The sequence below is a fragment of the Camelus bactrianus genome, chromosome 15, assembly GCF_048773025.1.
Source record: "Camelus bactrianus isolate YW-2024 breed Bactrian camel chromosome 15, ASM4877302v1, whole genome shotgun sequence".
In the NCBI taxonomy this organism is placed as follows: domain Eukaryota; kingdom Metazoa; phylum Chordata; class Mammalia; order Artiodactyla; family Camelidae; genus Camelus; species Camelus bactrianus.
Genome location: NC_133553.1, coordinates 23946309 through 23959908, shown reverse-complemented (window position 1 = coordinate 23959908; position 13600 = coordinate 23946309). Strand labels below are relative to the sequence as shown.

The 13600-nt window shown below is 45.2% G+C and overlaps 1 protein-coding gene across 4 annotated transcripts in view; it reads left to right on the top strand.

Annotated features, from left to right (window-relative positions):
• CYRIA (CYFIP related Rac1 interactor A) overlaps positions 1–12409 on the top strand; it is a 96643-nt gene extending 84234 nt beyond the window's left edge. For all 4 annotated transcript variants that reach the window (XM_074341690.1, XM_074341687.1, XM_074341691.1 and 1 more), the window contains 7 exons: positions 588–724; positions 1192–1269; positions 1437–1553; positions 1644–1723; positions 3220–3346; positions 6978–7048; positions 9101–12409. In XM_074341690.1, the coding sequence (XP_074197791.1) occupies positions 588–724; positions 1192–1269; positions 1437–1553; positions 1644–1723; positions 3220–3346; positions 6978–7048; positions 9101–9164 (674 nt within the window). In that variant the 3' untranslated portion in view covers positions 9165–12409. The remainder of the gene's footprint in view (positions 1–587; positions 725–1191; positions 1270–1436; positions 1554–1643; positions 1724–3219; positions 3347–6977; positions 7049–9100) is intronic.
• Positions 12410–13600: the final 1191 nt, after the last annotated feature.

The window sequence follows — 13600 nt, the reverse complement described above, 5'->3', positions numbered from 1 at the left end:
AAATATATTGGAGGAAAAACTGGAAGAAAGGTGTAGAAACAGACAAGTGGGAGTAATGAGAGTGTTTCCAGGATAGTAGTGGGGGTAGGTGTGGCGGGGGTTTGTAGAAAAGTACTCCTGGGCTTCCGTGAGGGTGTAGGGACAGAGCCCAGCTGGACAGGACGGGAAGGCTCTTCCTGCAAAGCGAGTCATTTAACCCATGCGTTCGGGCCGCCTCATCTCATCCCGGATCATAAGTGGCTCTCCACGTGATCCCAAAACACCAATTTGTGGTTTCCTGACTGTGTTAGGAATTGGGACTACAGGACGTGCGAGGCTCCAGCTGAGCTTTAGGAGATGTTTACAAAACTGTGTGGCCACGGGAGTCTTCTGCAGTGGGGGCGGCCTGCTCAGGCGTGGCGGCGGGGCGGGGGTTCCCTTTCGTCCTCATCCGCACACAGCAACTGGCACCCGGTGCTGGGGAGATATGGGAGAGGAAGGACTCTAGCAGGGTATCTCTCAGAATGTCCACGGAGGCCGCAAATGGTGTTTTTTTGAAGGATCTCTGTGGGCCACCTCAAATATGCATTTACCCCTTTGACTTTCAGAAAAAGCCCTTCAGAGTTTATTGGAATCTCTGACCTGCCCGCCCTACACGCCAACCCAGCACCTGGAGCGGGAGCAGGCCCTGGCCAAGGAGTTTGCAGAAATTCTGCATTTTACCCTACGGTTCGATGAGCTGAAGGTGAGGCCACGTGTGCTTTGACGGTTTTAACAGATGCGGACAGAGTGCCTCCTCTGTGTGCAGATGCTCTGCGGTGCCGTGGGGTGAGGGCAGGAGAGATGAGTGAGACGTGGCTCCTTCCTGAGGGAGATGTCTGATGTCGTGAGGATTTGCACTCCTTGTGGTCAAAGTGGTGCTTTGTACGTGGAAATTCAAAATCTGCCAAACGCAACAAGAGAAAACATTTCAAGCGTCTGTTCCTCTTTGGGAACAAGTGCACCTGCTCGGAAATCTAGCCAAGGGTAAAAACAGGGCATGTTTTTAAATAATGAAGCTCTGGGTATTTATTTTTAACCAGAAGTTGCTTTGACTCTTGTGTAACAAAGAGGAGTCCTGGTGTGTGTGCAAAATCTAGTGTCTGAGTTCCGGATGCGTCTCCCCCGACTGATGCTGAGAGATGACCTGCTTTCCTCCCTTCTGAATTTCAGATGAGGAATCCGGCTATTCAGAATGACTTCAGCTACTACAGAAGGACCATAAGTCGCAATCGTATCAACAACATGCATGTGAGTCCCTGGATCTCCTTGGTCCTCAGGCCCATCCTCTGTGTCTCTTGATTCCTGCATCAGAAGGGGCACAGGGAGGAGACAGACTCCTTGATGAATTCAGTTTCCAGAGGACACCATTTTAGGATCTTGACCATCTCTTTATCTTCTTGTCTTCTTTTCATCAGCTAGACATTGAGAATGAAGTCAATAATGAGATGGCCAATCGAATGTCCCTCTTCTATGCAGAAGCCACGCCGATGCTGAAAACCCTCAGCAACGCCACCATGCACTTTGTCTCCGAAGTAAGTTAAGCTGAACAGTGGGGGGCCTTTTTCCTAACTGCACTTGAAAGTTGCTCACAGGCCTAACACCTGTTTGTGTCTCCTGTTTAGAACAAAACCCTGCCAATAGAGAACACCACAGACTGCCTCAGTACCATGACGAGCGTTTGCAAAGTCATGCTGGAAACTCCGTAAGTGAAATCAGAGGGGCATTCACAATGGGGAGCTCCCCTGTCTCTGGGATGATGGTGATGACGGGACTAACACTTGAGTCCACACATGAACATTTTCTTCTCTGTTGACTGAATTCATTTCATAAAGAACTCTGGGTGAGCCGTGTAGTTATCCGCATGTCAGAGCTGAAGAAGATGAGGCTCAGATTAGTGAACCGACTTCTTCCTGAAGATTGCATAGCTTGTTAATGTGTCTTTTTTAAAAAAATTAAAGTACAGTCAGTTACAATGTGTCAGTTTCTGGTGTACAGCACAGTGTCCCCGTCATGCATATTGAATAGCTTGTTAGATGGCAGAGTCAAAACTCAGATCAAAGATGCAGCAGTTGTAAATAAGAATCAAGTGGAGGTTCGGGTTGAGTGACTGGGTATTATTATAGATATACTGGAGCAAAGATTTGAGAGAAGATTTAGAGCCAAGAGTAGCAGTGGTAAGACTGTTGCAAGAATAATAATGAAGATCTCTCTCTCTCTCTCTCTTTTGGGTGCAATGATTTCTTTGTACATAAATTAGTTGCTAGATTTAAAAAATGGTTGAGGTTGTTGGGATGAATTAGTATAGTGAGTCAGTATAGGGAGAAATCTGCACACAAAAGTCAGGGTTCCACTTGTTCCACGGATGTCTGCAGCCTGTTCGGTGCCCGTAGACACGTGGTCTGACCTGCCTGGGCCTCGGTTTCCTCCTCTGATGAAGTTCCCATGACACCATCTGTGATGCAGCATGTTTGGAAAGGCCAGAGGCATCAAAAGTGCCTCATAAAATGCCTCCTAAAGTGCCTCAGTTCAAATATAAGATGAGATGGTGTTAATTTCAACTATTTCCCTTATATCAAAGTTAAGATTTACTCCAAAACAGAAATAGTAATCATCATTGTGGGGCCAATTCATAATGAAGTAGAGGTTAAGAAAGCCCCTAGAACTGGCCTGAATTATCAGAATCATCGGCGACCCTGTCAAGGTAAGTGAACAAAAGTTAGACCCCGCAGATACCCGCAGCCCAGTGAATTTTAGGTATCTTTGCCCACTAATTCCATCTGCAGCCTGGATCTTAACAAAGAAAGTTACCCTGACTGGAGACCCGGGAGCTGCTCTATAGAATTGAGCTAGATTCTTTTTCTCCATAATGAAGCCATTACTCTCTATAATCTAAGACAGCCAGAGAGACCTGCTATAAAATATTCAAGATTGATGGGCGGGGGAGTCACGTTCAGGATGAGCTGGCTCGCTGAAGGACAGAAGAGAAGAGAATTTACTGCCGTCTCATTTTCCCTGATCTCACACTGGTTGGGACAGATTCAGGGGGAATTTAAGAGCATATTCACCTGGTTGTTGCAGGCCTGGGATGGTTCTCAGGAGAGGATCGGAGGAGTGTCAAGTAGCCAGATGTGGAGTCAGGGAGGAGTGTGCTGCGCCACGGAAGTGACGCCGGCCGGTGCCATCTCTCCTCTCTTGCAGGGAGTACAGGAGCAGGTTCACCAGCGAAGAGACGCTGATGTTCTGCATGCGGGTGATGGTGGGGGTCATCATCCTGTACGACCACGTCCACCCCGTGGGAGCTTTCTGCAAGACCTCCAAGATCGATGTAAGAATAGCTGCGAAATGTGCTTTCCCAGCAAGAGCTCATGAATGTCGCCACATAAACCTTGCTCCTCTCTCTCTCTCTCTCTCTCCCCATCACTCTCTGAGTGAGCTCTCTGAGACACAAGCCCCATCATGGCAGCTCTCCTTGTAGGAAGAAGTCCAGGCTTTTTCATGTGCTTCTAACAAAACATCCCACCTCACAAGCACAGCAGGAAGGTAGAGGTGCTGAGCCCTCAGCTTGTAGAGGAGCCCAGCAGGGGAACAGTCAGCCGCTCACTGCCCGTGCAACGTACCCAGAGTGCTGTTGAAATCTGTGGTTTTATATGTTGTATGTGTCTCAATGTGAAAAGCATTGGGAGATACTGGATTACAAGACATTGTGGTCAAATCCCGAACAGCGTTCCAACTTCCTCTCCCATCGCCCCTGCAGGTTGCTCCACCCCATTCCAAATGCCTTTTCTTGTCCTGGGGCTTGAGCCCTTTCCCCTGCCAGGAGTACCCTGCCTCTTCTCTGCTGGGTGGGTTCCTTTAAGACACTCCCCAATGTCGCCTCTTCTCAGAGCACATCCCCTGTGCCCTGCATGGGTCAGAGTCTTCCTTCTGCTCTGGCCCCAGTCACCTGCCATTTTGGATTTTCTGACTCCCTCACAGACTCTGAGTTTGTTGACAAGGGCAGAGACCAGGATCTATACCCCAATGTCTGCTCCTTTGCCTGGCAGTGTCCTTAGCACGTAGAGCATGGCGCTCAGTAGATGCTCCCCACAGCTGTTGCTGAATGAATGAATATGACTGGAAAACAAATGATTCTGGTGTGCTGGTGATTTCCTGTTGATGGTGGGATAAAGCAGTCCTCGTCTCGTCCCAGCGTTGGCCTGCCACAGTACCCAGGAGTGTATGCCATTGACTTAAAGCTTTTTCAGTACAGAATAGGATGTCTCGGTACTAACTTACTCTGACGCGGCTAAGTTCGGGTGACACACTGTATGCTCATTTATCCGCACAGAACCGCATCTCCGATGCTCTAGTTCTGCGCAGACAGAAGGCCCATGTGCTCAGCGGGGCCATAAGTCTGATGAAAGCAAGAAAATGTATCAGCGAATAATGCAACTTGGATTACTCATTTTGAGGTCCTGGTTCCCTGGCTCATCAAAGTTCTTCATAGAGGCATCATTATTTTTAATGTAATTACTTCTGTTTGCCAAGAAAATAAATATTTAGTATAAAGGTTTGGAGAAAATACAGGAAATCAAAATACAGAAAATTAAGTGTATCCATGGTGACCTCACCATGGATAGATGACCACTGTCATTATGTCAGCATCTAGAAGTCCCTTCTTGTTACATAGGTGTTTGTGCCGGTGTGTGTATGCACTTAACAAATTAGCACCCTGTTCTAATTGCAATTTTAAAACGTATTTAATTTGCATAATGGTCTATTATGGAAGTTTTTTCCTACCAATCAATATTTTTACTGTATTCTTTGTGAGGCTTAAACATTTTTATGCTATAGATTGGGAATAAATAGCTCTATTAATAACCCATGAATATCATCTGAATGTAGACCTAATTTATTACCTGGCACTCCACAGGACATTCTCATTTACCACAGCCATTCGTTAGCTTGTCATAGAGTCAGTAATTAAAAATATACTGCGTACAAGTATGTCTTAGCCCTAACCTTTAAAAAGCTAGTCCTTGCTTGTCATTTGCAGTCTTTCTGCTGAGGCCCTAAGCATTATATCATATTAGATCTAACCGTACTCAGTCTTGATGAAGTCTGTTTGTTCACGCAGGTCTCACTAAGAAAGATTTGTTTATCTCAAAGTTTGTACGTATCTAAGAAGGTTTCGGGTCTACCAGGCACAATGGTCTGATGGACCATTTTCTTTGAGGACATAAAGGGGCTTCTTCCAGGCACCAGTCTGCTTCTAAGCCAGGAGTCACGTGCACTTGGTTTATAAATCCTTAGGGTATCAGCTATGGAAAAAAAACAAATATTTATCTGTGAGGCCCTGAAACAGGTACTGTTACCTGCACTGTCAGAGAACGTGTTCAGGAGTGCACGATGGAGGTGCGGGAGCTCCAGAAACCAGGCTGAGGGAGAAGCTCTGTGTAGAGGCAGGGACAGCGGGTGATGTTCGAGGTGGACCTTGAAGAAGGGGTAGGATTTTACCGCATGGGCAGAGACGAGGAAGAGTACCGCAGGCAGGTGGGGGTTGGTGGGGTGAGGGCAGGTATCATCAGAGCAAAGTCGTGGAAGCCCAGAGGGATCCGTGTCATTTAGAGAACCGATGCTAGTCGTGGGTGCCAGGAAAACAGGCTGGAGTGACATGGCATTTGCAACTGATTTCCTTAAAATTGTATCAAATGGTCCACTGCAGAATTACTCCTTAACCCCTGTCCCCAGCCCAAACCTCACCCAGAATTCCAGACCCCACCTCCTAATGAACCAGGTACCTCTCTTCTCCCACTAGACCATGCGCTCTTTTGGGAGAGGGACCAGATCTCCTCATCCTGAGCTTGATCCCGTCCTGCACCCATGGCAGGCATCTCTGATTGACTACGACATTCCTTTTTTGATGAGCCTAGACCTGCCCCTAGATGATTCTCAGCCCTGTGCTTCTGGCCGCTTCCATCAATCTAACAGGGCTTTTCGGGACTTCAGGAAAAAAATGTCCACATACCAGAAGTATACCCAGAGAAAATCTTTATAAATGATCATTATAAAAGAGACCCTTAGTACAGTATTCTTGAATCAGTGCGTGAACATCTGAGCTTCAAGTGAGCGAGTGTATTCTTCTCAGAAAGATTTTTCTTTTGCAAAAATAAAAATAATAATTCCAGAATGTGCATAATATAATGTGATCTGTATAAATTTAGTTTTCACGAATTTCCCAAATTACGAATAAATTATATCACATGGGCACAGAAAGCTAAGAAAATGTGCCTAGGTTCATGAAGATACTAAACAAGGAAGGATGGGTGAAACCCAGGCATCCTGTCTCTACATGGTTCGCATTCCTAACCACTGTCCTTTACCGGCCCTCTGCTGGCCTAATGAGGGAGACAGCTTCGTCTGGGAACAAAACCTTAAGGTTCTCTGAGAAATGCCAGCATACTACTGGGAATACAAAGAGGTGCTGGTTACTTCTACCTGGTTAAGGTAATGAGGTCAGAAGAGGCTTCCTGGGGTTGGTGATCTTCAGCTGAGTCCTAAAAAATTGTTAAAGGTTTGCCAGTCAAACAGCTGAAGGAGGAAGAGCATTCTGGGCAGAGGGATGGCTTAAAATGAGCAGGTTTGCAATTCATCCAGTGATTCTCAACTGAGCACAGGCTGGAGGAAGAGCTCTGCCCTTGGCTCTGGAGTCCCAGACAAGAAGATCAAAGCCCCAAGTCTTTGTCCCCAAATGCCAGACACATACAATGTTCAATGGCAGTATAATATGAAAACTGACACAGAACCTTCTAGAAGCCCAGAGAAGCAACTCACTGGCCCTAGGAGGTAGGAAGGTCTGTGGGTCATTTCTGTGTTTGATTTCCATGGGCAGAAATAATGTGATATTATTATGGACAGATATTATGATGGACAGAATTACTAGAGTATTAACAAAATGTTGTGCTTTTTCCTCCTAGATGAAAGGCTGCATCAAGGTTTTGAAGGAACAGGCCCCGGACAGTGTGGAGGGGCTACTGAACGCCCTCAGGTGAGCCTCAGCCCTGCAGGGCAGCCAACCCCTCAGATCCATTGCAAATTCAGATGCTGTTGGGATCCGAGGGCCAGAACACCAGGCTTAACCCCTTACATCTGTTAACACATTTAATCTTCCCAGCACCCTATTGAGGTCAGCACCATTTTTATCATCCCCTTTTTACAGATGGAAGAAACCGAAATTTAGAGAAGTTAACTAACTTGCCAAAAGTCTCACAGCAGATGGCTGAGCTAGGACCTAAACCCAGGTCTGGGTGGCCCTGCAGGTCGAGGGCCTAACTCCCGGCCACACTGCTTTGTGGTTAGTGAGGACCTGTCAGAAGCAGAAGCTCCCCGGGTCTCACTTCCCCCTGCACCCGTGGTTCCCAGACCAGCTGTACGTGAGAATTATGTGGGCAGCTTTTGAAAGCACTCATGCTCAGGGCCAACCCAGACCAAATGAATTCGAATCTCTGAGGTAGGGACTCAGGCATCCATTTCGTGCTTGTGTGTTTGTTCTGAAGGTCCCTGGGCGATTCATATGCGCAGCTGCCAGAACTGGAACCCTGCTCTCCACCGTCTGGATGTCCCTGTATTTGGCCAGTGCCCCTCACTGCTAATAAGTAATGCCCCAGCACCTGCTCTCTTCCCCAGGACACGTGGTTAATCCACTTCAGGGGGGATTCTTGCTTTTTAGCTGTGACACATCTCCAGGAGCTTGTTGACTCGTGCCAATCTGGATTGCAGTCTGGAAAGTTTATGGTCCCTGCTGTCCTACCCATCTTCAATTTCCTTCCATTCTGCTCCACACTGTGCATGTAGTAAATGTAGTAAGTGTGAGTGGAACGGAGCACTAACCCCCCACGTGTGTGTATTTCATTTCCCATCATGCCGTCCCGTTTGGTTATCACAAGCCAGAGTGCTGAGATCTATTTTCCCATTCAGTGAAGGGAGAAACTGAGGCACCCATGAAATGAATAAAGAAAGCACTGAGGTTGATCCTGTTTGTGGAGGTGCTAAGTCCTCACTCTTCAGAACAGATGTGGTATTCATCCGAGAGCCTTCCAGATTCTGCGGGTGAACCAAGGTTTTCTCCCTTGGAGCCCATTTCACGGAAGGCTGGCTTTCCATGCTCAGTAAGAAGACTTTGGCGTCTGATTTTTTTTTTTTTTTTTAACTTTCCAGCTTCATTCAGTCAAGCAAGGCTTCGAACACAGGGCACTGTGATGGGCTATGCGTTCCATCTGAGTCTTGGCCTTTTGTGTCTCTCGGGAGGCCTAGTGACGAAGGAATAGAGCCAGACCTGAATCCAAATCAGAAATCACAAATTGTTTACAACTCATGCGTTGTCATATTTGTCATCTGGAATGGGTCATTCAGTGTCTCTGAATCTCAGTTTTCTCATCTGTAAAATGGAGGCAGTAACCTGTCCTGCAAAGAGTTAGTGTGACTGAAATAAAAACTTCCACGGAGGGCCTCGGACAAGGTCAAGATTTTATGACAAGCTAATTCTCCTTTCCTTCCTTTTCACAAACTATTTGACACCAGTTCATGTGAGGATACAAATTACACTGCTTTTTCCTTATGTGGACCTGCCTTTGCGCCCCCTTGTGGTGGCAGTGAGGACGAGCATCCCCATCAAAGTAGAAAACCATAAATTTTTTAAGTGTTGGGTAATGTGTTATATGCAAATCCATATTTTAACACCCAGCAGGGGTAGCCGACACGGCCAAGATCCTGCACTGAAGCCCGTGCAGTCTACTCCCCGGGACAGTGAGATTGCTTGTATCTCTTTGCATGATTATTTGATTAGATAGAAGATCTACTTGTGTAATAACCACAATATAAAATTCCTTCGGAAGGAAGGATCAGATATTAAACCTGAGAGTGCTCTGGGCGCAGTCTGGGCAGTGAAGTGTCGCTCTTCATCTAAAAGACCAAGGCCGAGTTTGGTTTCTAAATATCAGTTGTGTCTCCCAATGTAAAGATAGGCTGGTGAGTCATTATCGTTGAAGCTTTCTCAGAGCGTGGTTTGCACACTGACCCCCATCATTTTCTCTCCATCCAGGTTCACTACAAAACACTTGAATGATGAATCGACTTCCAAACAGATTCGAGCAATGCTGCAGTAAAGCTTTGCTCAGAGAAGAGGATCTTTGTACTGACCTCAGAAGATGTATATGTTTACATAATTTAATACAGATTGATGTTAATACTCGTGTATTTACATAACCGTTTCCTTCTTGTCACTGAAATATATGGACCTTAATCTGTATCCTGACTGACTCAACCCAGCAGAGCATAAATTGACTGGCGAGCCTTACCTTTGATGTCGAAAACAAAGTCCCCTTCTCCGAAGGCAAAATTTGGAGACGCTGATCTTTGCTACTGGATTTCTTTACACCTGTAACAATCAGAAATCCCTAATAGTTTGCGGTCGGGTTTTAATTCTAGATGTGTAACCTCACCGGGAGGTATAGCTATAGAAAGACAAAATATTCGATTTCCTGTGTCAGCTCAGCTACAGGAAACACAGCTGTTATCCTGACAGGGAGAGAGAGGGATCCAAGGAAAGAAAAATGCACGTGGAGACCCCAATCCATGAGTTTGGAATTCAGCACGCCCCCTCTCTTTCCTCAGACCGCACAGCACACGTGCAACTTTTCTGTTTGCACGTAAGTTTACTTACCAGCATCTTCTCTTTCTGCTTCGATTTCTACCCTCTAGCGCTCCCTTTCAGCTTCTCAAGAGGAAAATCAGCTGTGTTTGAATCAGCGCGTGGGAAGGAAGCGAGACTAGATGATGTGCTGCTGTGGCTGGGCTGGCGACGGGGCTTGTCTTGGAAGTGGGGGACAGGTGGGGAGGAGGGGCACCGAGGCATCAGGACATCATCTCTCTGCTTCACGCCTCTGTCTGCAGGGTCAGGGAGACGGAGCGCTGGCTCAGATTGCGGGTGAGTTTGCTGACATTCCATGTGTCTGTGGAGCGCTGGGCACACAGCCACTCCTAACAGGAGCCCTGTCCTCTGCGGACCATTCGTGTGTCAGCAGAGGTCTAGACACTTATTTAGTTACCAGAAAACTGGAGGAATTTACAGGAGACAGTTTTGTTTTCTGGTTACCTGATACTTAAAAGACAGCCCCTCCACGACCCAACTGCCAGCTTGTCTCAATGTATAATCTCTGGTCTGACTGCCCGGGTTTAGTCCTAGCCCTACTGATTCACAGAGTGATCTTGGGAAATTCACTTATGCTCTCTGTGTCTCACTTGCCTCCTCTATAAAATGGGCAAATAAAACAGATAATCTCCAATAGCCCTACAAGGCTGTGAGCCAGTAAACAGACTGACTCTCACATCCTTCCTTAGTAAGCAGAATCCAATAAGCATCACCCCAACTTGTCCTGATGGTTAACAATGCAACAAGGGCCATTCTGTCTGCAGAGCAGAGCTCAGAATGGCATCTTGGAGATCTTCTAGTCTGATCTCCAGTGGAGAAGTGAGACAGAGGATGAAGTCAAACAGGATCACCCACATGTAGGACTAGAACCCAGGATGCCTCATTCCTGATTCTGCCCTTTTTCTTTCACCAAGTGGCCTATGCATACATACTATGAGATGGTACTGGACACTTTTAAATAAACCCTCAGCCTGGCCTATCTGATCACTTGCCTATTTCTGATGGAAGGAGTTGCCCAGGGGAATGATAATTACAGAAGTTGGGGCTGCGTCCATCAGGGTTTGGCATCATTCACAAGGTCCCAGAGAATAAGCTGTCACACCTTTGCTTTCTGGACTTTAGTGGCCAGCTGGCATTCCTTGGGGTCCTCCAAGAGAAAAAGAGACATACTCTGGTTTATTTTTAGCAAAGAAATCCAGTCAAGTGGCAGAAAAGATTCCCTGGTCTGTATCTAAATGTCAGTCAACAAGAAGAGGAAAGGCCCTTTTCCTTGGAGCTTTTCAAGCTGAACAAGGACAGCTGCTTGGATGAGGGCTCTCTCATCAGAACAGAAATGTACTAGATGGCTTTCAAGACCTTTTCAAACCCAGGGATTCTAAAACCCTGGAGGAAGCCAGAGAGTAGGATAACCCTGGGTAAACAAATTCATTAAATATTCAGCTCAAGAAACGTTCTTCTGTTTGGCAGCCACATGTTATCTTTGGGCAGCAACTGTCAAGACGAGAAATAGAGAGGCATTCACCATGCGTCATCACTGGGGCTTCTTTCCTCCTTTATCAGGGAAGGAGATTAAGTCTTGGAGAGAGGAGAGGACTTGCAGAGTGAACAGTTGAGCACATTTATGACTTTCAATTAGACTTTCTATCAAATAGGACCAAACATACGGGAGGGGCTGCCGGCCTGCCCCAATTCAGTCAGGCCACCTTGTTTCAAAGCCAGGATTCATCAGCACCTGGATTCTCAAAAGCCCAGGGCCTGAGCTTGAGGACAGGTTAACTGAGTGTCTGTGATCACTAGCAGGTGATGGGCCTTGGGTCCACTCCAGAGCTGCGGTGGGAGACAAACCCTTTTAACAGACTGTCCTCCAGACAATGGACGTCCTTGGACAATGACATTTCTTTGTGCTGCATGCACATGTCCAAGGCCCGTGGGTGGTTTAGGGGAGAGCGCTAGCCACGGTATCCATGTAATGTTAACTATATTTCATATTTGATGTCTCATAGTTTTCAAATTAAAGTGTTTTCCATTACTCATATTTATTTTGGGGCAAGCGACAAGGTGAAAATTCTATTTCTCAGATGCACTGCTAGTTTGACATTATAACTTTGTTCTCAGAAACCTTTTATGTGCCACTAAGAATTAGTTGAAAAAAATGGCAATGAATGTTTTGAATTACGGTGACCCATTGGGGCTGGAGTATTAATTAAAAACCAGAAGGAAAGTCACCAGATACTGTCCTTTAACTATCAGTTCAGATCATGCTTCATCAATGTTTGCTACTAGTCATCAACATTGTATCAAGATGTTAATGGTAACTGAGGTTTTTTTTTAATACATCATCACATTTAAGTAACAGTAATTTCATGCTTCCTCAAAAGGCAAATGAAGCCTGCTCAATCTTGGGATCTAATTGTGCCGTAGAAGTCAGAGGCTGCTCATTCAATCTTGTATTCTAGACTGCTACAGATTTTTCTAGATGTTGATAATGAAGCTTGGAATTTCATCTTAAAGAAACAAAGACTTTGGAACCCAGTTTCCCCACTACATCTATAAAGGCTGTTGCATACACGAAGCTGTTTTAAAGTTGTCAGATGTTGTTTGCTGAAGTCACTGTAATTTTTTTGCCTGCTTTGCCTCTTTTTGTACAGAAGTTTTGAGTGTGAAATGAAAATTAAAGTTTGGTACATATATTTAAAAATACATTTCTTTTATATGATGTTCAAGGCTAAGTGGGTAATAAGCATGTGAACATAGATATTTGCTAAACACTTGCTCTGAGGACCTGGAAATCACAACAAATGCCTTTCACCTCTCTAAGCCTCGGTCTCTTCATACACAGCATGAAATACCCAAAATGAACTATTCTTGGTACCAGGTATATCTTACTCATTTCAGGAAAGACCCTCATTATTTTAAAAAGGCATAAAATACACAGAGACATGACTCATATCTAGAGATACATGAGACCTGCTTGTTCAAGGATGCTAAGAAACTCTATTAAAGGCTCTATTTTTTTCTCAAGTCCTTTATGGATTTGGTAAAATTAGCAAATAACCTATTCCATAAAAGCACATTTTTTCAGGCATCTGAAGCTCTAAAGCAATTATCTTAACTATTGAACATTGAAACTGTTCTAGAGCATTACTTTTAATTCCTGAACCTTTGAAGCTGATCACCTGAGACCTAACTGTGTGTGCTCCCCATGGATCAAAGTCCCCAAGAGAGATCGTCCATGGCGCCATATACAAAAGACAAAGGGAAATGAATAGGAATGGGAAAATTTACTGTAAATGGACACATGGACAAATTATAAGTGGACAAAAACTAGAAAGAGAGAAAGGGAAGGGGCTCTTTGAAAGAGAGAAAGGAGAAGAAAGGGACCCTAATTAAATGAGTGTTGAGAGTCAAAAGACACGGGAGAAAATGAGTAAGTAGAAGTGTGACTGTCAAGAGGAACACAGCTAGTGAGGAACTGAATACCCTTCCTACCAGCCAGAAATTTGGTGGTTAATCAGAGTTCTCTTGGCAGGATGGTAAAGAAGAGCTCAGCTGTCACATTCATGAAACCTGTTGAATATTTGCCATCTGATTTCATGCATGTCAGTGAGGAGACAGCATTTCTAGGTGTTTGCTGTTTGAAAGGTCTGTAGGATAATTAGTCATCACAAAGTAAGTGATTGATTAATACTATATAATATTGATTACAATTTTTAAACTATTCATATTAAGTACATTTATCTATCAATTGCCAAAATCCTAGTTTTTACTACTGGGAACCCTCACCCCCACTGATTAGACCTACATGGTTCTTCCTACACAGTAAATAGGGAGGTCTTGGCCATTCTATCTGCTCCAACTTAAAAGTCAAACTCCAAAGAAGGGAGATTTTTC